The sequence below is a fragment of the Pituophis catenifer genome, unplaced genomic scaffold, assembly GCF_029215685.1.
Source record: "Pituophis catenifer annectens isolate HBS135680 unplaced genomic scaffold, rPitCat1.0.hap2 SCAF_4, whole genome shotgun sequence".
In the NCBI taxonomy this organism is placed as follows: Eukaryota; Metazoa; Chordata; class Lepidosauria; order Squamata; family Colubridae; genus Pituophis; species Pituophis catenifer.
The window spans coordinates 129,822,885-129,846,966 of record NW_027256884.1 but is presented as its reverse complement, the minus strand read 5'-3'; the positions used below and the strand labels follow the sequence as shown (position 1 = coordinate 129,846,966).

The following is a 24,082-nucleotide window of genomic DNA, read 5'->3' as shown; positions in this document are numbered from 1 at the left end:
ACAGTCGTTAAGCGTGAAAAAAAAATTATAAATTCTTTTTCAGTGCCGTTGTAACTTCAAACGGTCCCTAAACAAATGGTTGTAAGTTGAGGACCACCTGTGTGGTTATTTTTAATGTTATAATATTTCGTTTGTGCATCCTAGGAAGGAAAGGGCGGTTTCTAAATTTAATAAATAAATAACTTTATTTTCCCCATCTTGCCATGCAGACAAAACATAAGAAGCGTGCCATAGTGGCGGATAAGAAGTATACAAAAACGAATAAGAAGTATATCTTTATAAACAGATTAACAGAGTTGGAAGGGACCTTGTAGGTCATCTAGTCCAACCCCGCAACCAAGCAGGAGTCCCTATACCAGTGATGGCTAACCTTTTTGCCATCGTGTGCCAGGAAGGGGCGGGGAAGGTTCGTGCGTGCGCGTGCCCACACCCATAATTCTACGTGTCCCGCGCATGCGCACGCGACCCCCCCCCTCCCCCCGGCTCCTGGCATGCGATAGCCCAGTGGGCCTGTTTTTCTTTCTCACCTGGCTCCAGATCCTCTCTGTGCATCTGGGGAGTTGGAAAACGGGCTGTTTCGGGCCTCCGAGGGGGTGGGGAAGGCTGTTTTCGCCCTCCCCAGATGCATAGAGAGGATCTGGAGGATCTGGAATGAGAAAGAAAAATGGGCCTTCCACACCCTCCCCCAGGTCCTCCGGATGCAGGAAACAGCCTGTTTCTCTACTTCTGGTGGACCCAGAAGGCCCGAAAATCAGTTGGCCGGGGCGCACATACGCACCGGAGCTGAGCTGGCGTGCCAGGCAATGTGGGTCTGCGTGCCACCTGTGGCACCCGTGCCATAGGTTCGCCATCACGGCTCTATACCATTGCAAATCATATGGTTCTTGATTTTATACCCAAATACTTCCCTCCCTCTTTCGGTTTTTGGGGTAGGACCCCAATTCCTTTTTTATTCCTGCCACACGTCCCTTCTTTGCTCGAAGTAAATCATGCCGAATGTTGTGTTTTAAACCTACTTTGTACACAGGATCACAGTCGGGTCCGGTCAGCTCAAGCACGTGGTCGAGATCCTGCTGCATAATAAAACAAGTCCCATCACCTGCAAACAGGTAAGCAATCAAATTCCGCATTTGGTTTTTGCAAATGCTAATTTTTTTTTTTAATACTTACCTTTCTATTTTTGTTAAGTCTCTCGGAGTCACTTGGGATAGTGAGATTGGCGGCATATAATTATCTCTATAACTGTCTGGTTTGGCTCTGCAACCCAACAAGACAGACCCAGACTGCAGAGGATAATTAGAACTGCAGAGAAAACAATGGCTACCAACCTGCCTTCCATGGAGGACCTGTATACTGCACGAGTCAAAAAGAGGGCTGGGAAAATATCTACAGACCCCTCACATCCTGGACATAAAGTGTTTCAACTCCCACCCTCAAAACGACGCTATAGAGCACTGCACCCCAGAACAACTAGACACAAGAACAGTTTTTTCCCGAACGCCATCACTCTGCTAAACGAATAATTCCCTCAACACTGTCAAACTATTCACTAAGTCTGCACTATTATTAATCTTCTCATCGTTCCCACCACCCATCTCCTCCCACTTATGACTGTATGACTGTAACTTTGTTGCTGGGATCCTTACGATTTATATTGATATTGTTTCCTGATTGCTTATTTGTTCCCTATGACTATCATTAAGTGTTGTACCTTATGATTCTTGACGAATGTATCTTGTCTTTTATGTACACTGAGAGCGTATGCACCAAGACAAATTCCTTGTGTGTCCAATTGCACTTGGCCAATAAAGAATTCTATTTCTATTTCTATTTCTATTTTATTCTATTTTCTCTTCTCTTCTCTTCTCTTCTCTTCTCCTCTTCTCTATTCTACTCTACTCTACATTCTATTCTATTCTATTCTATTCTATTCTATTCTATTCTATTCTATTCTATTCTATTCTATTCTATTCTATTCTATTCTATTCTATTCTATTCTATTCCATTCCATTCCATTCTATTTTCTCTTCTCTTCTCTATTTTCTCTTCTATTCTAATTCTAATTCTAATTCTAATTCTAATTCTAATTCTAATTCTAATTCCATTCCATTCCATTCTTATACATTTAAAAAAGGACCGTCTAGTTATATCCACCCAACCAACCAGAGCAGGAAGGCAGGGGGATGTTAGGAATCCCCTCTTTTAAGGAGGTCTATCTGGTGGGACCAAGAATAAGGGCTTTCCTTATTCCTTTCCAAGTCAGGCCCCAGCTGTTTTTCCCCACATATCTCCGACTCCGAAGGCAGCTGGGAAATGTCGGACGGCCCTGGCTCTCTCTCTCTGCCTCCGACGCAGAGCATCCGTCAGAGGCTTCCCCAGACTCCAGGACTGACCCAAGTTCCTCTCCAACCTCCTCATTGTCCAAGTCTGCTGCCAGCTCTGCTGGCAGCTGGCGGGCCACAAGAGGACCAGTCTTGTCTCTGCAGGGTTGATGTTTCACAGGGCCGTCCGACATTTCCCAGCTACCTTCGGAGTCGGAGATATGTGGGGAAGAACAGCTGGGGCCTGTTCCAGATGCGCGTATGCGCAGAGCTGTCAGGAGAGGAGAACAATTGAGTGCCAGGAGCCAACTCAGAAAGAAAGGCACAGGTGGACGCTGAGTGGCCCCTCCCTGGCTGGGGAATAAATAGAAGCTAAGGGAGAGTGGTTGTCGTAGGAGACAACTGTTCACATTTATTCATCCTGATTCATTGGGTCTCAGAGTCTGCTTAAGACAGTTTGATTTACAGCTTTGTGGCTGGAAGCTCCCAGCCTGGCAATTATCCCAGGACTGATAAGGTCTGTACTTCAGTTAACCCTTGGAAGGATTATTGCCTGGACTTTTCCTTGTGGGAATGCCTTGAATTCCCAGTAGCTAAATAAAGAGGGTTTTTTTTCGGAACAAGGGGTTCTCTTTCTTGGTTCTGCTAAGGCTGGGTCAGAACAGGTCCCACCTTAACATTCTTTCCAAACGCCCTGAAGATATGATTTTGCCAGAGGGCTTGGTGACCCCAGGGGTCAGTGGTGAAATCCAATTTCTTTAACTACCAGTTCTGTGGGCATGGCTTGGTGGGCGTGGCTTGGTGGGCATGGAAGGGAAGAATACTGCAAAATCCCCATTCCCACCCCACTCTGGGGCCAGCCAGAGGTGGTATTTGCCGGTTCTCCGAACTACTCAAACTTTCCGCTACCGGTTCTCCAGAACCTGCTGGATTTCACTGCTGCTAGGGGGATACGGAGCCCATCAAGAGGTTGGTTAGATTGTGGTCACCAGGGGTGTGCGCGTGGGGGCTATTGGGTTTTGCATTGGCGGTTACCATGAGAGAGCGGGCATCCATATAGATGTCCTTCCCAAAGAAATAACAAATAAATCACCTTGGCTGGCAATGAATCCATCTTTGTAAGGCATCAGGGAAAGGACCGGGGCACCTGATCTCTGGATCACTCGAATGGGAGCTCTGGAAAATGGAGAAAGAATTCAATATTTAAAGGTCTACCCTGTTTCCCCCAAAATAAGACATTCCCCTGATAATAAGCCCAATCGGGCTTTTGAGCGCATGGCAATAAGGCCAAGTGCTTATTTCAGGGTTCAAAAAAATATAAGGCAGGGTCTTATTTTTGGGGAAACATGGTATCTATCTATCTATCTATCTATCTATCTATCTATCTATCTATCTATCTATTTATCTATCTATCTATCTATCTATCTATCTATCTATCTATCTATCTATCATCCATTTATTTATTTATTTATTATTAGATTTTTATCCCGCCCTTCTCCTTTCGGACTCAGGGCGGTAAACAGCCAAATAAAAACATTTGTACACAAAAGTTAAAATAATTTTAAAAATAATTAAATGAAATTTGGCCCATAATTTAAAACATTTCAATTAAAAATCAGTATCAAACTTGAAAACCAACATAGAATCAGGCCCGCCCGGCTAACTGAAAAAGATAAGTTTTTAGGGCCCGACGAAAAGTCCGGAGGTCCGGGATCACTCATATCTCTGGGGGTAGATCGTTCCATAGGGTAGGTGCCACCACAGAGAAGGCTCTCCCCCTGGGGGTCGCCAGCCAGCATTGTCTGGCTGACGGCACGCTGAGGAGTCCCTCTCTGTAGGAGCGAACTGGCCGGTGGGAGGCAATTGGTGGCAGAAAGCGGTCTCGTAAATACCCCGGCCCTAAGCCATGGAGCGCTTTAAAGGTGGTCACCAACACCTTGAAGCGCACCTGGAAGTCCACCGGAAGCCAATGCAGCTTGCGCAGGAGAGGCGTCACATGGGAGCGCCCCGTCGCTCCCATAATCCCCTGCGCGGCCGCATTCTGCACCAGTTGGAGCCTGGCGTATCAGGCGAACCTGAGAGAAAGACCCCCTGACCATGGCCATCGTATGCTCTTCTAAAGACAGCCGTGCGTCCAGGAGGACGCCCAAGTTGCGGGCTCTTTCCGTGGGGGCCAGTGATTCGCCCCCAATAACCAGCAATGGCACCAGCTGGCTATACCGGGATGCCGGCAGCCACAGCCACTCGGTCTTGGAAGGGTTGAGTCGAAGCCTGTTTCTCCCCATCCAGACCTGCATGGCCTCCAGGCACTGGGACATCACTTCCAAGGCATCGTTGGGATGGTCTGGGGTGGAGATTTCTTTCTATCTATCTATCTATCTATCTATCTATCTATCTATCTATCTATCTATCTATCATCCATCTACCCTGTTTCCCTCAAAATAAGACACCCCCTGATAATAAGCCCATTCGGGCTTTTGAGCGCATGGCAATAAGGCCAAGCGCTTATTTCATGATTTGAAAAAATATAAGGCAGGGTCTTATTTTCGGGGAAACATGGGTATATCAGAGGTCTTCAAACTTGTCAGCTTTAAGACTTGTGAACTTCAATTCCCAGAATTCTCCAGCCACAGGTTTGGGGATCCCTGGTCTATATGGAGATGCTCCACCATCCAGGCCATGATTGTCCCAAAGGTATTTTTTTCCAATGGGTCGGAATTCTGGTTTTTGAACGGGCTGCTTTCACGAGCATCGCCTCGGTTTCTTTGCGCACAAGGCCGGGGCAAATTTATCTGTTTCTACAACCCTCTAAGCCTGACACCGATCTACTACAGGGAGTCCTTGACTTACAACCTTTCTAACTTACAACGGCACCGACTTATGACCGTTTTTCACACTTACGACCATTGCAGAATCCCCGGGAGGGGGTGTCACATGATCAAAATTCAGACCTTTGGCAACTGATTCATATTTATGACGGTCGCAGTGTCCCGGGGGGGTCACGTGATCCCCTTTAGCGACCTTTCTGACGAGGAAAGTCAATGGGGGGAAGCCAGGTTCGCTCAATCATCGTGTGACTAAATGAACAACTGCAGTGTTTCACTTAACAGCGGTGGCAAGGAAGGTCGTAAAACGGGGCAAAACTCTCTGAACAAATGTCTCGCTTACCCACAGAAATTTTGGGCTCCATTGTGGTCATAAGTCGAGGACTACCAGTATATGAAAACATAGTTAAACGGACAAGGCCAACAGCCAAATTAAGCTTCGAAAAGAGGCCATTACGATTATCTTTGAAATATATTTATCAGTATTCAGCTGAGGGGGAGTATAATTTATCTCTATGTTTGTTGGGGGGTTTATGCACAATTTTCTTTTCTTTTTGTATTCCTTTTTTTTTTTCTTTGCAGTCTGTATTTATTTATTTATTGGTTCGATTTATATGCCGCCCTTTTCCGGAGACTCAGGGCGGCTTACAATGCGTTAAGCAATAGCCTTCGTACTTTTGTATATACCTGCTTAGTAGGGCTTTTTGGGCCCCCCTAAGCGGTGTTCTTTTTTATACAAAATCAGCTTATTGCCCCCACAATCCAGGTCCTCATTTTACCTACCTTAGAAAGGATGGAAGGCTGAGTCAACCTGGAGCCTGGTGAGATTCGAACTCGCAGTAATTGCAGGCAGCTGGTGTTACTTAACAGGGCTTTAGTCTGCTGTGCCACCAAGGCTCATGTTAATGTTTTGAATAAAATAAAAAAAATGGGTGGTGGGGGGGGGGGAAATAAGGAAACGGTCGCTGGATTTTTCCAAAGCAGCTGGGGATTTAGTATACTGCTTATACTACTTAGTAAGCTGCTATTTAGTATACTGTCTTTGGTGTAAGCCGCCCAGAGTCCTCGGAGAGTGGGCGGCCTAGAAATATGACTAATAAAATAATAAATAATAATAATAGAATCTGACTCACTTGGTGTTTCGGACATCCAGCTGGTAGATGCTCCCATCCTGCGTCCCTCCCAGCAGATACGTGTTAGAGAGGAAAGTGCAACAGTTGAAAGCAGCTGAACTGATAAAAAGAAAAACCTAAGGAGGAAATGGGAGAAAAATGTGGTTTGAAATCCAATCTAACCCCACTCCCTTCTAACACTGATGATGTTACCTAGTTGGGTCATGAAATGTTTGCAAGAAAAAAACCCAACCTCAGAGAGCACCAAGGAGCCCACAGTTCTCCTCTTTCTTCTTCTCTACCACCCGCCTTCTTCTTCTTCCTCCTCCTCTCCACAAACCCACCTCCCTTCTAGCACTGATGATGTTACCTAGTACGGTCATGAAACGTTTGCAAGAAAACAGCCAAGCTCAAAGAGCACCAAGGACCGCCTAGCTCTCCTTCTCCTCTTTCTCTACCACCAGTCTTTTTCTTCCTCTTCCTCCTCCTCCTCCTCCTATTTCTCTCCACAAACTCCATTGCCTTCTAGCACTGATGATATTACCTAGCTGGGTCACGAAACGTCTGCAAGAAAACCACCAAGCTCAGAGAGCACCAAGGAGCTCTCAGTTCAGCCCCGAGGTGCAAATATTAAAAGTAGAATTCTTTCATGGAAGATAAATCAAAAGTGAAATCAGTTCATCTCACAAAGGCTGTGTTGTGACTCCGACCCCCGAGGCCGACTTATCGGCGGGAGAAAGCTCCAAACATGAAGGAGAGGAGTTGGCAAGGCCTCCCTCTCCAGGACCCTCCTCTCTGGCAATGCCTCAGGTGTCTCCCGAAGGAGTAGAGATTGGCCAGGAACCAGGTATCTCCTCGCAGTCGGACAGTGATGGAGATAAGTCTTGGCTGGATCCACGCCAGCGTCGGAGAGACAAGCGCACGCAGCAGAAAAGGAGGCGTGCCAGAGATTAGGCTGAGTCACTGGACCGCACCCCACAGGGGATAAAAGGGGGTGAGGTGGCCATTCAGACTCTGTGACGGACAAAACTAACTACTAGCGAGTCACATTGTATCTTTGAAACAGCGTTATCTGCCTTGGATTTAATACGGACTGGACTTGACAATTCCTGACCTGTGTGTATCTTGTTTGGGTTTATCTGACGGAGAAACAACCCTTCCCTCTATGAGTAAAGTTCTTGGCAAGCAGCTACTAGGTTGCTGCCAATCCTCTTATCGAAAGAATTGGTTGTCTGCCAGTTTTATTTAACCCTTGGCTATCTGTTTGTGTGCGTGTGTGAGATGGGGACAGAACAGGCTGATGCAGATCAGAGGCAAAGCTCAGCTGATTTGCTTAGGAGCAAAATGCCCCCCCCCAACTTCCCTTATTCTGGTTTGAGATACATTTCCAATCAAAGACAACCAAGAAAAATTGGCCCCGTTATCCCAAGTGGAGAAGAAATCTTACCGGCTGCCTGCTTTGTAACCCCACGCCTTGCAACTTTTTGTCCTCCCGAGCCAAGAGCAACAGCTTTCCTTCTGTGCCAACTTCGCGCTCACCTGGAGTGGAAAGAGAGACGGTTTGGTCTCATGCAGGGAAGGGCGAACTTGCCAACTTTAAGATTTGTGGACTTCAACTCCCAGAATTCACCAGCCAGCCAGCCAGCCAGCTAGCCGCCATGCCTGAAAAGTTGCCAGATTTCCAGGCCCCTGGAAGGTTAAAAGCCAGGCAACTGGGAATTCTAGTCCTGGGAGCTCTAGTTCTAGTTGAAGTCCATAAGTCTTAAAATTGCTAGGTTTGGAGACCCCTAGTCTAGTGGTTAAGGCATCAGGTTAAAAGCTAGGCAACTGAAAGTTCTAGTCCTGGGAACTCTAGTTCTAGTTGAAGTCCGCAAGTCTAAAAGTTGCCAGGTTTGGAAACCCCTGGTATACTGGTTAAGGCATGAGGGTAGAAGCCAGGCACCTGGGAGTTCCAGTCCTGTCTGAAAACAAATGTCTGATTTTCAGCACGATTCAAAGAGAAGCAAGAGCTTGGTCCTGCATTTAGAAGAGAAATCAACCCGTTGCAATGTAATCACTTACTGGGAAGTTCTTCAGGGGACCCCAAGTTTAAAGAGTTGTCCGTGGCATTCAGAGCAATCCCATTGATCGGAGAGCCGCAATCGGCTACGATGCCCAGGCAAGTCGATCGCCCGCAATCCCAAAGGCGCGCCGTGCCATCCCGCGAGCTAGAGATCACGTTCCTGCCCCTCTCCACAATGGCCGTGTCCAGGATTCCTGCAAAAGAGAAATATTTAGCAACTGACTCTTGCCAGCTTTGTTGCTGCGGCACCGCCGCCGGATTGCTGAACACCTAAATGCCCGCTTGGTGCCAGGGCTCAGCTCTGGTTGCAAAACGGCTTGCCAAAGTTTTAAGAATCCCAGCTCTCGGGAGCCAGTACGAGCCGGATCTAATTCTACGTGTAGTCCTCGGATTATGAGACAGCATTGGGCTCAACATTTCCGCTGCCAAGCGAGACAGTTCTTAAGTGAGTCTTGCCCCGTTTTACGACCTCCTTCCTTGCAGAGAGTCGTTAAGTGAATCACTGCGGTGGTTAAGTGAGTAACGCGCTTACTAAGGGAATGTGGCTTCCCCATTGACTTTGCTTGTCAGAAAGTCACAAAAGGGGATCACAGGACAGACACACACACCCAGGACACTGCGACCGTCATAAATGTGAGCCAGCTGCCAAGTGTCAGAATTTTGATCACATGACTGTGGGGGGGTGCTGCAATGGTCCTAAGGTATGAAAAACAGTCATACGTCACCACTCTATAAAGCCCTAGTAAGGCCACACCTAGATTACTGCATCCAGTTTTGGTCCCCACACTATATAAAAAGATGTGGAGACTCTAGAAAGAGTGCAGAGAAGAGCAAACAGGAGGATTAGGGGACTGGAGGCTAAAACATAGGATGAACGGTTGCAGGAACTGGGCCTGGCTAGTCTAGTGAAGAGAAGGACCAGGGGAGACATGAGAGCATCTTCCAATATTTGAGGGGCTGCCACAGAGAGGAGGAAGGGGGTCAAGCTATTTTCCAAGGCACCCAAAGGCCAGACAAGGAATAATGGATGGAAACTGGTCAAGGAGAGATTCAACCTGGAAATAAGGAGGAATTTTCTGACAGTGAGAACAATCAACCCATGGAAGAGAAGTTGCCTTCGGAAGTTGTGGCAGCTTCATCCCTGGAGGCTTCCAAGAAGAGACTGGACTGCCATCTGTCAGAAATGGTGTACGGTCTCCCGCTTGGGCAGGGGGTTGGACTAGATGACCTACAAGGTCCCTTCCAACTCTGTTAATCGGTTAATCTAAAATGATTAAGGGACTGGAGGCTAAAACATATGATGAACGGTTGCAGGAACTGGGCCTGGCTAGTCTAGTGAAGAGAAGGACCAGGGGAGACATGATAGCTGTCTTCCAATATTTGAGGGGCTGCCACAGAGAGGAGGAAGGGGGTCAAGCTATTTTCCAAAGCACCTGAAGGCCAGATAAGGAATCATGGATGGAATCTGAGCAAGGAGAGATTCAGCCTGGAAATAAGGAGGAACTTCCTGACAGTGAGAACCATCAACCGATGGAAGAGAAGTTGCCTTCAGAAGTTGTGGGAGCTTCACCCCTGGAAGCTTTCAAGAAGAGACTGGACTGACATCTGTCAGAAAGGGTATAGGGTCTCCTGCTTGGGCGGGGGGTTGGACTAGAAGACCTCCAAGGTCCCTTCCAGCTCTGTGATTCTGTTAATTCTGTTACAAAGATAGCAAGTGCCAACTCTGCAAAGAAGCTGAAGAAACAGTGGACCACCTGGGCAGCTGCTGCAAGAAGATCGCCCAGATTGACTCCAAACAGCGGCATCACCAAGTAGCAACAATGGTGCATCTGCAAGAAATATCACTTGCCTGCAAGCAAGAACTGGGGGAAGACCATAAAACAGAGAAAGAAATAGAAAATGAAGAAGCTAAATTGCTCTGGGACTTTAGAATTTTAACGGATTCTACTCTGGAAAGAGTGCAGGGAAGAGCAAGAAAGATGATGAGGGGACTGGAGGCTAAAACATACGATGAACGGTTGCAGGAACTGGGCATGGCTAGTCTAGGGAAGAGAAGGACCAGGGGAGACAGGAGAGCATCTTCCAATATTTGAGGGGCTGCCACAGAGAGGAGGAAGGGGGTCAAGCTATTCTCCAAAGCACCTGAAGGCCAGATAAGGAAGAATGGATGGAATCTGACCAAGGAGAGATTCAACCTGGAAATAAGGAGGAATTTCCTGACAGTGAGAACAATCCACCCATGGAACAGAAGTTGCCTTCGGAAGTTGTGGGAGCTTCATCCCTGGAGGTTTTCAAGAAGAGACTGGGCTGCCATCTGTCAGAAATGGTGTAGGTTCTCCTGCTTGGTCGAGGGGTTGGACTAGATGACCTACAAGGTCCTTTTCTTAATCTGTATCTGTACTTATTTCACTGCCGTTGGAAGGTCGAGGACCGCCTGTAGAATTAGTTCACCTGAGCATGAACTTATTTTCCAAAGCACCAGAAGGCAAGACACGAAGTAATGGAGGGAAACGAATGAAGGAAAGAAGCAACCTAGGAGGAATTTCCTGACAGAACAATCATCCGATGGAATGATTTCCGTGCAGATGTTGTGGGTGGCTCCATCCCTGGAGGTTTTTAAGAAGAGACTGGACAGCCACTTGTCTGCAATGGCCTAGGGTCTCCTGCTTGAGCTGGGGGTTGGACTAGAAGACCTCCAGGGTCCCTCCCAACTCTGATGAGGTTCTATGTTCTGTCTTTTGCAAGGATTGTCCCACGCAGGACAACTTGAACTGACAACACTCCTTCAAACTTCAGCCATATATGCAGCTGGCTTAATTCAATTCAGCTCTGGGCTAACTCCAGCGCTCGCTTCTCTCTAGGTAAGTACCTGCTTTGTGTCCTTGAAAAGTTGCGACACAGTTACCGTCCTCTGCAGACCAGATCTTCAGCCGGGCGTCCATCCCTCCGCTCAACACCACGATGCCCGACGGGAAAAACCGACAACAATTCACATCGTATATGTGACCTTCCAAATTCCTCTGAAAAAGACCATGAATGGAGCACATTATCTTTTTTTTTTTTAATTTTAAAAAGTTTTTTTTATTTTAAACACATTAAAAACACATTAAAAATCGAACATATACATACAACAAAAAATAACACAAAAAAGAAAAATATCACTTTTCTTTCAGCTATACACAGCGGTCTGCTCTTTCTATACATCAATATTTACAAATATTTAAGTATTTACTTATTTGACGTTCATTTTCTACTTTATATTATTTCTTCTTTACTAACAAAAGATCATACACATTTTCCCCCTCCTTTCTTCATTCATTTAACTTATTTCCTTATGTTTCAACCATTCATACCATCTACTCCAAATCTTACAATACTTTGATTCTTCTTTCCCCCTAATTTCTTTAGTTAATTTATCTAATTCTGCACATTCTAGAATTTTTTTAATTAAATCCTCTTCCATTGGTAGTGTTTCCTTCTTCCAATATTGTGCGTATACAATACGTGCTGCAGTCAATATATGCAATATAAGGTGCTGTATTTCTTTAGTATAGTTGTCTATTGAGATTCCTAACAGAAATTGTTCCAGTTTTCCCTCTGTTGGGTTCTGAATTATTTCTACTATCCAAGTTTTGATTTTCTTCCAGAATTTTTGTGGATGGAACACATTATCAACAGATGCCGTGCTTACTAATTGGGACCGGAAGTTCTGGGGCTACTCAGCAAGGCGGTTGTTAAACGAGTCACACCGCATAGCTGGCTGGGGAATTCTGGGAATTGGAAGCCCAGCCCTCTTTAAAAGGGGCTGAGGTTGGGAAACACTGGCTTAGGCAGGCGAGACTTACTCTAACTTCCCCGTTAGCGGCTTGCCAAATTTTCATAGTGCCGTCAGCGCTGGTGGAGACGCCAAGCCCTCCTCCACTCGAAATGTCAAGGCAGGTGATCTACAATGAAGAGAGAACAAGAGCAGTGAGAAATAAACGGGTCGATTGATTCTCCAAAGCATCCCAAGGCAGAACAAGAAGATGGAAACTATTCAAGGAGAGAAGCAACTTAGAACTAAGGAGGAATTTCCTGACGGTGAGAACAATTAATCGGTGGAACAACTTGCCACCAGAAGTTGTGAATGCTCCAACACTGGAAGTTTTTAAGAAGAGATTGGACAACCATTTGTCTAATATGGTATAGGGTTTCCTGCCTAAGCAGGGGGTTGGACTAGAAGACCTCCAAGGTCCCTTCCAACTGTTATTCTGTTTAATGAAAAGAAGGACTAGGGTTAGGGTTGGAATTGAAAGCTGGAAGAAGTCCCAACACAAGACAGAATAATATCTAAAGTCATGGAATGTGCTGAGATGGACAGACTCACCAAGGAAATTCAAGGAAAGGAAGAATCTGACTACTACCTGGCTTGGCAAAGGTGGTATCAATGGTTAGAGGGGAAAAACCAAAAAACCAAAAGAGGATCCTAAAAGAGTAAAACAAAATCCTGTACCAAATAAGATTTAACAACGCATAATTAAATATCAATAAAATAATATCGTTATATAAGGCGAGAGGAAGGAACATATATCGAGGAACATAGGTTATTGATGTCGGAGGAAATTTGACATTACGTTTAGATGTCAATTATGTTATTGATGTTGTATTTGTCCTATTTGTATATTTGTATGTGTATGTGTATTTTGTGTGTTTATATATTTAATAAAAAAAGAAAAGAAAAAAGAAAAGAAGGACTAGGGGTGACAGGATGGCAGTCTTCCAGTATTTGAGGGGCTGCCACGGAGAAGAGGGGGCCTGCCTATCCTCCAAAGCACCTGAAGAAGGCAGGACAAGAAGCAACGGATGGAAACTCATCAAGGAGAGAAGCAACTTGGAAGTAAGGAGAAATTTCCTAACAGTGAGGACAATTAACCAGTGGAACAGCTTGCTACCAGAAGTTGTGGATGCTTCATCACTGGAGCTTTTCAAGAAGAGATTGAACAGTTATTTGTCCGGAATGGTATAGGGTCTTCTGTTCGAGCAGGGGGTTGGACTAGTAGACCTCTAAGGTCCCTTCCAATTTTGTTATTCTGTTAATTTATTTTAATCTTAAGGGGGAGAGAGGTTTTATGGAGATAAGTAAAATGTCACTCCCTCCTGGGAAAGTAGTAGGAAGTGTGAGAAAGTGACTCAGAACAGTCCTACTCTAACCTCATGGGCCTTTCTGAGCCAGGGAACGTTTGGGAGATGCTTTCAAGATTCTGTTCATGGACACTCTATTGCTGGAAATATAGGTAGTCCTTGACATATGACCGTAATGAAACCTTACCATTACAGTTCTATGTCGTAACGGCTGTGAAATGGGTCAGTCATATGACTGCAAGGGGTGATTAAGCGAAAATCACAATAATCAAGTGAACCATGGTTTTGCTAAAAATAATTTAAAAAAATATTTTCCTGCCTTTATTTCCTTTAATAGTCTTTCCAAACCGGGCGGCAAAACAATACGTACACTTTTCTGATGGATCCTGCAGAAGGAAGTATAGGGTGCCAGAAATTGGCAAGAGGTGTTTTCCCGCGAGCAGGAGACAAGCAAACTTTTCTGAAGGAGATAAAAAAAAGGAGAATTGATATAAAAATAAGATTGACCAAATGCAGATTATCTCAACCATACCTTCCTTCCGTCTACCTATCTACAGTACCTACCCACTCTTTCCTTCCTTCCTTCCTTCCTCTTTCTTTCTTTCTTTCTTTCTTTCTTTCTTTCTTTCTTTCTTTCTTTCTTTCTTTCTTTTTCTTTCTTTCTTTCTTTCTTTCTTTTCTCTCTCTTCTTCCTTCTTTCCTTCCTTCCCTTCCCTTTCTCTTTCCTTCCTCCCTTCCTTCCTCTTTTTTCTTTCTTTCTTTCTTTCTTTTCTTTCTCTCTTTCTTTTCTCTCTTCTTCCTTCTTTCCTTCCTTTCCTTCCCTTTCTCTTTCCTTCCTTCCTTCCTCTTTTTTCTTTCTTTCTTTCTTTTCTTTCTCTCTTTCTTTTCTTTCTTCTTCCTTCTTTCCTTCCTTCTCTTCCCTTTCTCTTTCCTTCCTCCCTTCCTCCATCCATCCATCCCAAAGTCTAACAATGTGGACTTTCAGTAAGAAAGTTAAACAGCCACACACAACAGCTTTTGCAGTATGTGGTCAAACAAAAAGGCAAGATGGTGTCATATTTTATTGATTATTTATATATACAGTATCCTGCCTGTATTATTTTTATGAATAACTCACATGCTCAATATTCTTTCCTCCTCTTATTTTCCCAACAACAACCCTGTGAGGGAGGTTGGCTTGAGAGGGAGTGGTCCAAAAATCACCATGCCTATGGCAGGACTAGAAATCAATTCTGCTTATTAGCCCAAAGTCACCCAGCCGGCTTTCATGTCCAAAGCAGAACTAGAATTCACCGTCTCCTGGCTTCTAGCCTGGCGCTTTAACAACTAGATCAAACTGAACTTCCTCCCATTTCTTGTGTTATTTTATCTCAGGTTCTCTCGAAAGGACACAAAACAAACAGTGGGTTTTTAACATAGTTATCGTCCTCTTTTAACGACCCCCATAATTCCGGGGTGGTGGAATCTGGGCATCTGAATGGAGATGAGTGCTTACTGGCCGGATGCCTTTCCTGTTGCCAGGGCGGAGTTTTGTTCGGCAGATATATTCTCAGTGTGCCCAGAGAGAGAGAAATATCTGCCTCTACCTAGGATCAAACTCACGGCCTCCTGAATGTGAGGCGAGAGCGCCACCTCCAGGCCACCGCACCACTCCATTTTTAAGCATAGTATAATAACAAATTGATGATATACCTGCAATCTGAGCCTGTAGTGCAGTGGACTGAAGCACTGTTATTAACAACTGCTGCTTGCAATTACTGCAAGTTCGAATCTCTCCAAGGCTCAAGGTTGACTCAGCCTTCCATCCTTTCTAAGGTAGGTTAAATGAGGACCCAGTTGTGGGGGGACAATAAGCTGACTTTGTATAAAATATACAAAAGTATGAAGGCTATTGCTTAACGCATTGTAAGCCGCCCTGAGTCTCCGGAGAAGGGCGGCATATAAATTAAAGCAAAAAAATAAAATAAAATCTGTCACATGTGCCTGCATAGCCAACCTGTCTTTTTCCTCCCACCTCCCTCCCCTCACATTTAAATCCTCCATCAATCTAGCCCGGTATTTATTTCTCAACCGTGGCAACTTTTAAGCTGTCTGGACTTCAACTCCCAGAATTCTCCAGCTGGCTGGGGAATTCTGGGAGTTCAAGTCCAGGTACCTTAAACCTGCCACAGTTGAGAGAAATTCTGGGTTCTGCATTGGATGTGGTTCCCAAACACTTCTGCCTTTCCATATAATATGATTTTTTTTTGGGGGGGGGGGGAAATGTTGCCAGATTCTGCTTTTCGACCATACCTTAGTTACTGCGCTGACTTCAAATCCTTCGGAGGCTACAATTTCAGGAATCCCATCTGGGCTCAAACCGTGACAGGTCAGAGTTCCATATAAAGTTGATTTCCCTAAAGGAAGAAGAAGAAACGGTATTGTTGGAAATGGTAATAGGGTCTCCTGCTTGAACAGGAGCTCAAGGTCCCTGCCAACTCTGTGATTCTGTTACAGGACCAAAATTCAGTTAAGTGCCAACGCTTAGTAGGTGCTAAAGCCAAGCCTCTTTTGAAAAGAAAGAACAGAAGGGGGGGGAAATGCTAATTTTTCAACGTTTTTTTAAAAATTTGATTTTATATGCCGCCCTTCTCCGGAGACTCAGGGCGGCTTACAATGCATTAAGCAATAGCCTTCATTCTTTTGTATATTTTATACAAAGTCAGCTTATTGCCCCCACAATCTGGGTCCTCATTTTACCTACCTCGGAAGGATGGAAGGCTGAGTCAACCTTGAAATATCCAGGTTTACACAGCCTCCTTAGCTATCATTCCTGCATATAAGCCACCATTCCTGGATTTGCATAACACAGTTGACCGCCTACAAGCAAACCCCAATGCAGGTGGAGTGTTTTGGTTGTTTTGATCCCAGGGGTCCAAAAAAATAAAAATAAAAATACAGATCTGAGTTTACAAACTCATAACACTTTCTCGTTGGATCTTATGATTTATGTTGTTTGCGGAAAAAGTTGTCAGTCACTTTTTTCGTTGTAACTATAAATGGTCGCTAAATGAATGGTTGTAAGTCGAGAATCACCTGTATTGGGAACCCCAAAACCTGATGCAAAAATTCGGACCATACCATGCAAGCCATAAATTTGAACAGGTCTATTTTAAGGCGGAAAGGATTGGGAGTTGGGGGCTACTTTACACGAGGCGTGTAACATCCGAGTAGGGATGGAGGAAAAGAAAGAACTGGAACTCCTTGGCAAAACTGCTGGACAACAACAGGATAGGCTGATTTTTCTCACTCACCTGGACTCCTGCAGCTCAGCCAAACCTCCTCCTCATTTTTCCTAGAAAAGTGGGAGAGAAATAAACCATTAGCCCAGAATCAGGTGATATGGGAGACATATAAATTTAATAAATAAAAGCAATAATTGAAAGGGCTGCGGTGTTGCATCCCGATGGCCAAGGGCTTCCCTACCTGTAAATTAAATGGGTTTATTGTGGCGTTTGTCAAACTTGGTGACTTTTAAGAAGTGCGGACTGCAACTCCCAGAATTCCCCAGCCAGAAAAGCTACCAATCAACTGGTAGGGAACAGGAGCAGAAGGGGTTTGAAGCACTTTGTGGCATGGGTAGATGGGAATTGTAGTCCCTGAGAGGGCTGGAGTGATTGCCTCAGTGTCTTTTCTGCTGTGGACTCCCGCACCCAGAAGACTGGGACTGGTGGACCCAAAGATCCCCTAAAACAAGTCCATGCAGTTAAAAGCCTATTGTGGCATGGGCGGATGGGACTTGTAGTCCCTGACAGAACTAGAGTGCCTCAGTGTCTACTCTGCCTTGAACTCCCGCACCCAGAACACTGGGACTAGTGGGCCCAAAGGCCCCTAAGAAAAGTCAATGCAGTTAAAAGCCCATTGTGGCGTGGACGGATGGGAATTGTAGTCCCTAAGAGAGCTGGACTGCCTCAGTGTCTTTTCTGCTGTGGACTCCCGCACCCAGAAGGCTGGGACTGGTGGACCTCTAGACCCCCTAAGACAAATCCATGCAGTTAAAAGCCCATTGTGGCATGAGTGGATGGGAATTGTAGTCCCCGAGAGGGCTGGATTAATTGCCTCAGTGTCTTTTCTGCTGTGGACTCCCGCACCCAGAAGGCTGGGACTGGCGGACCCAAAGACCCCCTAAGACAAGTCCATGCAGTTAAAAGCCTATTGTGGCATGGGTGGATGGGAATTGTAGTCCCTGACAGAACTAGATTGCCTCAGTGTCTACTAACTTGGACTCCCGCACCCAGAAGGCTGGGACTGGTGGACCTCTAGATCCCCTAAGACAAATCCTTGAAGTTAAAAGCCTATTGTGGTGTGGATGAATGGGAATTGTAGTCCCCGAGAAGATTGGATTGATTGCCTCAGGGTCTTCTCTGCCTTGGACTCCCGCACCCAGAAGGCTGGGACTGGCGGACCCAAAGACCCCTAAGGCAAGTCCAGGCAGTCCCCCCCCCCCCCGATCCCCGGAGATTCCGTTCCAATTTTTCCTTCAGGGATCTCCGGGTGGTCTCCCTTCCCCGCCAGGGCACGCCGCCAACGCCGAGGGGCGTGGCCGGCGCCGTCGTAGGCGTGGCCTCCCCCACCTCAAGACCTGGTCCCAGTCGCTTTGGATCCGCAGCACCGGCGCCTGCGCCATCTTCGCCTCAGCCCCGCCCCGGAAGTTGCCGCCCGGGGACCGCCCCCCGGAAGGCCCAGGCGCCGCCCACCACGGCATCAGTTTGGCGGAGCCGGAAGGCCTGAAGCGGCGGTTAGAGGCGCTCGCGGAGGTGGGCGGGGCTTTGGGGGGGGAAGGTGGCTTGGCCTACCTGGCAGGGCTGGCTTGAGGTGAGCGACCGCGCCGAGTCTCCCCCTCACCCCAACCCTGCGAGGTAGGCTTGTTTGGGGGGGGTGGAGAAAGGGACGCTTCCTTCCCGATATTTTATTTCAATAAGGGGTAAAAATTAGGTCGTTTGGTGAGCTAAGTGGGCAACTAGGGCCCCCCTTTGTGACCTTTGGACTTCAACTCCCAGAATTCCTGCTTCCTCCATTGACTTTGCTTGTTGGCAGCCATGACGGCTCAGGAATCCTGGGAGTTGAAGTCCACAGAGCGTAAAGGAGCCATAGTTGGCCCAGGAATTCTGGGAGTTGAAGTCCATGAGTCATAAAGGGTCCATGGCTGGCTGAGGAATTCTGGGAGTTGAAGTCCACAGAGTGTAAAGGAGCCATAGTTGGCCCAGGAATTCTGGGAGTTGAAGTCCATGAGTCATAAAGGGTCCATGGCTGGCTGAGGAATTCTGGGAGTTGAAGTCCACAGGGCGTAAAGGAGCCATAGTTGGCCCAGGAATTCTGGGAGTTGAAGTCCACAGGGCGTAAAGGAGCCATAGTTGGCCCAGGAATTCTGGGAGTTGAAGTCCATGAGTCATAAAGGGTCAATGGCTGGCTGAGGAATTCTGGGAGTTGAAGTCCACAGGGTGTAAAGGAGCCATAGTTAGCCCAGGAATTCTGGGAGTTGAAGTCCATGAGTCATAAAGGGTCCATGGCTGGCTGAGGAATCCTGGGAGTTGAAGTCCACAGGTCTTAAAGGGGCCATAGTTGCCCATCCCTGATCAAAGGGGAAGGGAAAGATTTATTTGCCCCCCTTTAAAAGAGGGAGCATTAGCAAGGTGGGTGGGAAAGTTATTAGTTATTATATCTATAGATACAGATAGTTGTACACATGGACATGCATGTAGATAAAGGTATTAAGTAGAACCTATCGTTGCAGCGTCCCAGGGCCAAACCCCCAACTTTGTGTTCCGATAAATGCTAAGAGGGCTTAAAACAATAACAAAAGCAGAAAACGTGGCAAGGCCGATGCCATTAAAACCAAGCCGAAAACGATTGATCGTTGCCTGATGCTCCTGCTAATCGGTCTAATTGAGGTAGGCCTGGAGCCACTGGCAGCCGGCAGCCCGACTGCCAGTCTTTCGTTAGAGGCCTTGTGGGTCCCTGTCCCTTGTCTAGGTCCTTAATTTGGGGGCAATTAGCTGACATTCAGAGGCTAATGGAGCAGTTTGTCATGGGCTTGTTTGTGACTCGATCCGTTTGGGATTGCCATTGCCAAGTAGCTGGCTTCTTTTGTGCGGGGGAATAATAACATTTATTTCGAGACAAGGAAAAGGAGTACAGAAGTCCTCGACTTTCAGCAGTTCGCTTAATGACTGTTCAAAGTTACGATGACATTAAAAAAAAAGTGACTTATGATCATTTTTCACACAACCATTGCAGCGCCCCCATGGTCATGTGATCAAAATTCAGACGCTTGGCAACTCACTCGTATTTATGACGGTCGCAGAGTCCGGGGGGGGTGTCACGTGATCCCCCTTTTGCGACCGTCTGACGAGCAAAGTCGATGGGGAAGCCAGATTCATTTAACCACCGGGTGACTGATTTCACAACTGCAGTGATTCACTTAACAGCTGTGGCCAAAAAGGTCGTGAAAGGCGGGCAAACTCACTTGACAGATGTTTCACTTAACGACAAGAAATTTGTTGAACGGTCACTAAATGCACTGTTGTAAGCCGAGTACTTTAAGTCTTAAGTACTATTGGTATTCTTTTTTTCCAATGCTATTGTAACTTGGAACTGTCGTTAAATGAACGCTTGTAACTTGAGGTCTAGTTGTTGGTTGAATCCAGGGTGGATAAAAATCAATGATTTTTTTAAAAAAATCAAAAAAATCAGATTTTTTTTATTTAAATCGGATTTTTTTTAATTTAAATCGGATTTTTTTGATTTTTATCGAATTTATTTTAATAAAAAACTTTTGGGGTAAAAATCTATCGTAAGATAGTTTTCTATTTAAGATACATAAATAATTTAGTTTATTCAGCATGAAATGGAGCTTAGTTATGTAGCAGGAGGCTGTATATTCTGCAACGCTGGGACTATCGGTGAGTCAACAGTGGGTCGAAGGAGTAGCAGAGATGACAGTTGCTCTTTAAAAAATTAGGATTTAAATCGAGTTGATTTAAATCAAGCCTTTTTACTAGTGATTTAAATCATGATTTAAATCGTGATTTAAAACAACTCGATTTAAATCAAATCCACCCTGGTTGAATCACTTAAAGAAATTTGTAGAGATTCTCGGTCATCCAAGTCACGGTTGTCCCAAAGGTGCTTTTTCAGGAGGCAACTGGACTTTCTGGTTTTTTCTTTTGAAGACGTTTCGCTCCTCATCCAAGAAGCTTCTTCAGCTCTGACTGGATGGTGGGGAAGGGAAGGATTGATACTGTGAAGTTTCCGAAAGATGCCCTAATTAATTAATGAGCCATGAGCCGAACTTCAAAAGAAATACAGTCATTTATTAGGAGCACCATTTCGGCAATATTCGGATGCAGTTAGAACTAATCCCACGTAGATTTACGTTCCCCTATGACCCTGTCTCTCCCCTCTCTGGCCACGTCATAAATCACATTTTCCAATTAACCACTTTGGCTGGCTGTGAAATCCAACACCCTCCGACTGATTGCAGTCAGGAAGAATGTATGGAATGCAGCTTCAGTTAGGGAAATCAATCAGCTCTATCAGTTCTCCCTCCCTCCTGCTCATGGCAACTTGAAAGCTTTGCAAGTTGACAGATACTCCTTGCAGGCAGCTGGTCATCTGCATTCTTTTAGAGGGTCGTTGAGGCCGCTTGGAGGTTTGTCTGTGTCCTCAGGGTCACCTGAGGGGTGCAAATGGTTCCTGTAGTCTGCAATTTTTTTCCCTCTGGAAATCCATTCCTCCTCCCACCCCATTCCAAGGGTCTTCATCCCAAACTGGATAGCTCAAAGTCTGTAGAGATTCTCCGTCATCCAGGTCAGAGTTGTCCCAAAGGTGCTTTTTTCAGGAGGCATCTGGACTTTCTGTTTTTTTTATTTTCTTTGAAGATGTTTCGCTTCTCATCCAAGAAGCTTCTTCAGCTCTGGAAGTGCTTCCCCTCCAAGTAGCCTCAGCGACTCTCTAAAAAGGATGCAAATGACCAGCTGCCTGCAAGGAACATAAATCCTTCCATTCCCCACCATTCAATCAGAGCTGAAGAAGCTTCTTGGAGGAGAAGCGAAACGTCTTCAAAGAAAAACCAAGAAAGTCCTGAAAAAAAAAGCACTTTTGGGACATTTAAAGAAGTGTTGGGTTAGGGCAGAGGTCTTCAAACTTGGCAGCTTTAAGACTTGTGGACTTCAACTCCCAGAATTCTCCAGCCAGCATAGCTCCCATAAGTGAAGAAGAAGAAGAGGAGGAGCCTCTTCTTGATGCACGAGCGCAGAGCTGTTAAAAGGCAGGAGTGGCTCCTCAGGAGGAGGTCTCCTCGAGAGTAAGGCTTGGGGCTCATTGGCCACTCCCCTAGCCTATTTAAGGAAGGACGACGGCTGATGCAATTTGCAGGGAACAACTTCGTTCACATTCCTTCGCGTCTTGATTCCAGAAAACGTTTTGATTCGGCTCTTGTTTCTCTCTCATCAGTTTTCCTGCAAATTGCTTCTGGGCATTCTGCCAACCACAGTAAGATTACAGTTATCTGAAATATTGCGCCTCAGAATTGATTCATTATTCTTTGGATTCTTGTCGGCTGTTAATGAAGTTAAATTAACAGCCTTTGTTCAGAAGAGACTGATTTAAATTAGTAAACTAAGGTTTGTACGGGCTTCGTGTGTGCTGTGTTCTTTGGGGTCCGTAGCTGGGGCAGAACAGTTAGGGGGTTACAGTCTCACTTGGCTCGAGTAGCTTCACACTGGTGTAGATACCACAAGGATTTTTTTTTTTTTTTGTTAAGCAGCAGGTTCTCCTTTCCCCAGATCTGCCAGGATGTCTGGTCACAACTGGAGTCAGAAGACGCAAACAAGGAGGGAGGAAGAGGAGGAAGAGGAGGAAGATCCTTTTGACCAGATGATCCAGCGGACGGGCTGCGCCACTTTCCACTACGCCGTGATGGAGTGCATGGCAGAACACCAGGACTGGCGCAAGTGCCAGGAGCAAGTGCAGAGTTTCCGGGCCTGCATGGCGGAACATCAGAAGCAGCAAGCGGAAGAGGTCAAGAGGAGGCAGAAGCTGCACCAGGCCGCCAGCTGACCGAAGGGAAGCGCAGGGAAGTCGCCCGCTGGACTCCCAAAGCTTCGGAGCAACGCGAGCCCAGCAAGGGATGGCTATGCTGGACGAAGCCATCATCAGAGATTTGGAAAGAGCTAAATTTTGTAGACCAAAGATGTGTCTACCGTCAGAGCCGTTAATGCAAAAAAATAGGAGTGGCATTCTTTTTTTTTTTTGCTTTTAATAGGAAAAAATGTGAAGCCTCCTGCCAGGATAAATGGAATATTCTTTTCTTTGTTGGTGTTGTTCATTTGTTTGAGGTTTTGGCAATGTTTTCCCAATCTGGGCAAAAATCTTGGAGTGAAAAAAGGGGACGGGACGGGACACAAGTATTTAACACAATAACAGAGTTGGGACCTTGAGTGGTGCGGTGGCCTAGAAGTGGAGCTCTCACCTCACAATCAGGAGGCTGTGAGTTTGATCCTGGGAAGAGGGTGATATTTCTCTCTCTGGGCACAATGAGAATGTATCTGCTGAACAAAACTCCGCACCGGCAACAAGAAGGGCATCCGGCCAGTAAACACTCAGCTCCATTCAATTGCCCAGACTCCACCACGCAAGGGATTATGGGGTCATTAAAAGATGATGAAGATTTGGGACCTTGGAGGTCTTCTAGTCCAACCCTCTGCTCAATCAGGAGACCCTATACCCATGATGGCGAACCGATGTCACGCGTGCCAGAAGTGGCACACAGAGCCATCTCTCCAGGCATGTGAGCCATTGCCTGTTGCTCTTCCGAGTTCCGGCGTGCCGGCCAGCTGGCCTTCACCCACGCAGGAGCGCTGGAAACTTAAGAGCAGCTGTCCGGTGACCATGCGTGCACCGGGAAGATGATCTTCCGGTTTCCAGCGTGTGCATGCACATTGGCCCCCTGGGTCTTCCGGTTTCTGGCATGCATGAAGACCAGCTGGGCGGTGCACATGCCAGAAACCAGAAGACCATCTTCCTGGCACATGCATGTGCACCAGGCGGCTGCTCTTCTGGGTTTCCGGTACGCACACATGCTCTCATTTCGGCACTCGGTGCCGGCAAGGTTCCCCTACACTGTCTTTTACCATTTCAGACCAATGGCTGTCCCAATTTTTTCTCTAAAACCTCCAATTTTGGAGCACCCACAACTTCTGAAGGCAAGCTGATTGTCCTGTCAGGAAGTTTCTCCTAAATTCCAGGTTGCTTCTCTCCTTGATTAGTTTCCACCCATTGCTTCTTCTCCTGCCTTCGGGTGCTTTGGAGAATAGGTGGACCCCCACTCTTCTTTGGGGCAGCCCCTCAAATATTGGAAGACGGCTATCACGTCTCCCTTGGTCCTTCTCTTCATCAAACTAGATTTTCCAGCAAACCACCTCCATACGATTTTTCGTATTTATTTTTATTTATTTTTTATTTTAATTTTGATTTATATGCCGCCCTTCTCCGGAGACTCAGGGCGGCTTACAATGTGCTCAGCAATAGCCTTCATACTTTTGTATATATTTATACAAATATAGTCAGCTTATTGCCCCCACAAACCGGGTCCTCAATTTA

The 24,082-nt window shown here is 46.1% G+C and overlaps 2 protein-coding genes across 3 annotated transcripts in view; one reads left to right on the top strand and one right to left on the bottom strand.

Annotated features, from left to right (window-relative positions):
* Window positions 1-18,200, bottom strand: part of PAAF1 (proteasomal ATPase associated factor 1) — a 19,154-nt gene extending 954 nt beyond the window's left edge. Inside the window, exons 1-11 of the mRNA XM_070943018.1 lie at window positions 18,055-18,200; window positions 16,735-16,775; window positions 15,734-15,837; window positions 13,812-13,901; window positions 12,166-12,264; window positions 11,190-11,340; window positions 8,320-8,514; window positions 7,706-7,797; window positions 6,280-6,395; window positions 3,415-3,497; window positions 1,017-1,099 (exon numbers count right to left, since the gene is read on the bottom strand). Coding sequence (XP_070799119.1) covers window positions 1,017-1,099; window positions 3,415-3,497; window positions 6,280-6,395; window positions 7,706-7,797; window positions 8,320-8,514; window positions 11,190-11,340; window positions 12,166-12,264; window positions 13,812-13,901; window positions 15,734-15,837; window positions 16,735-16,775; window positions 18,055-18,185 — 1,185 coding nt within the window. The 5' untranslated portion in view covers window positions 18,186-18,200. The remainder of the gene's footprint in view (window positions 1-1,016; window positions 1,100-3,414; window positions 3,498-6,279; window positions 6,396-7,705; window positions 7,798-8,319; window positions 8,515-11,189; window positions 11,341-12,165; window positions 12,265-13,811; window positions 13,902-15,733; window positions 15,838-16,734; window positions 16,776-18,054) is intronic.
* COA4 (cytochrome c oxidase assembly factor 4 homolog) lies at window positions 18,141-22,793 on the top strand. 2 transcript variants are annotated; one of them, XM_070943020.1, is made up of 2 exons: window positions 18,141-18,237; window positions 22,267-22,793. In XM_070943020.1, exon 2 carries the CDS (start codon window positions 22,277-22,279, stop codon window positions 22,538-22,540), a length of 264 nt encoding a protein of 87 aa, XP_070799121.1. In that variant the 5' UTR covers window positions 18,141-18,237; window positions 22,267-22,276; the 3' UTR covers window positions 22,541-22,793. The 2 variants fall into 2 exon arrangements, with proteins under 2 accessions (XP_070799121.1, XP_070799120.1); XM_070943019.1 differs by having other exon boundaries at window positions 22,248-22,793.
* Window positions 22,794-24,082: the final 1,289 nt, after the last annotated feature.

Excerpts from the sequence above, each read along its gene's own strand:
- COA4 (XM_070943020.1), top strand. The coding sequence starts at position 22,277 with ATGTCTGGTCACAACTGGAGTCAGAAGACGCAAACAAGGAGGGAGGAA.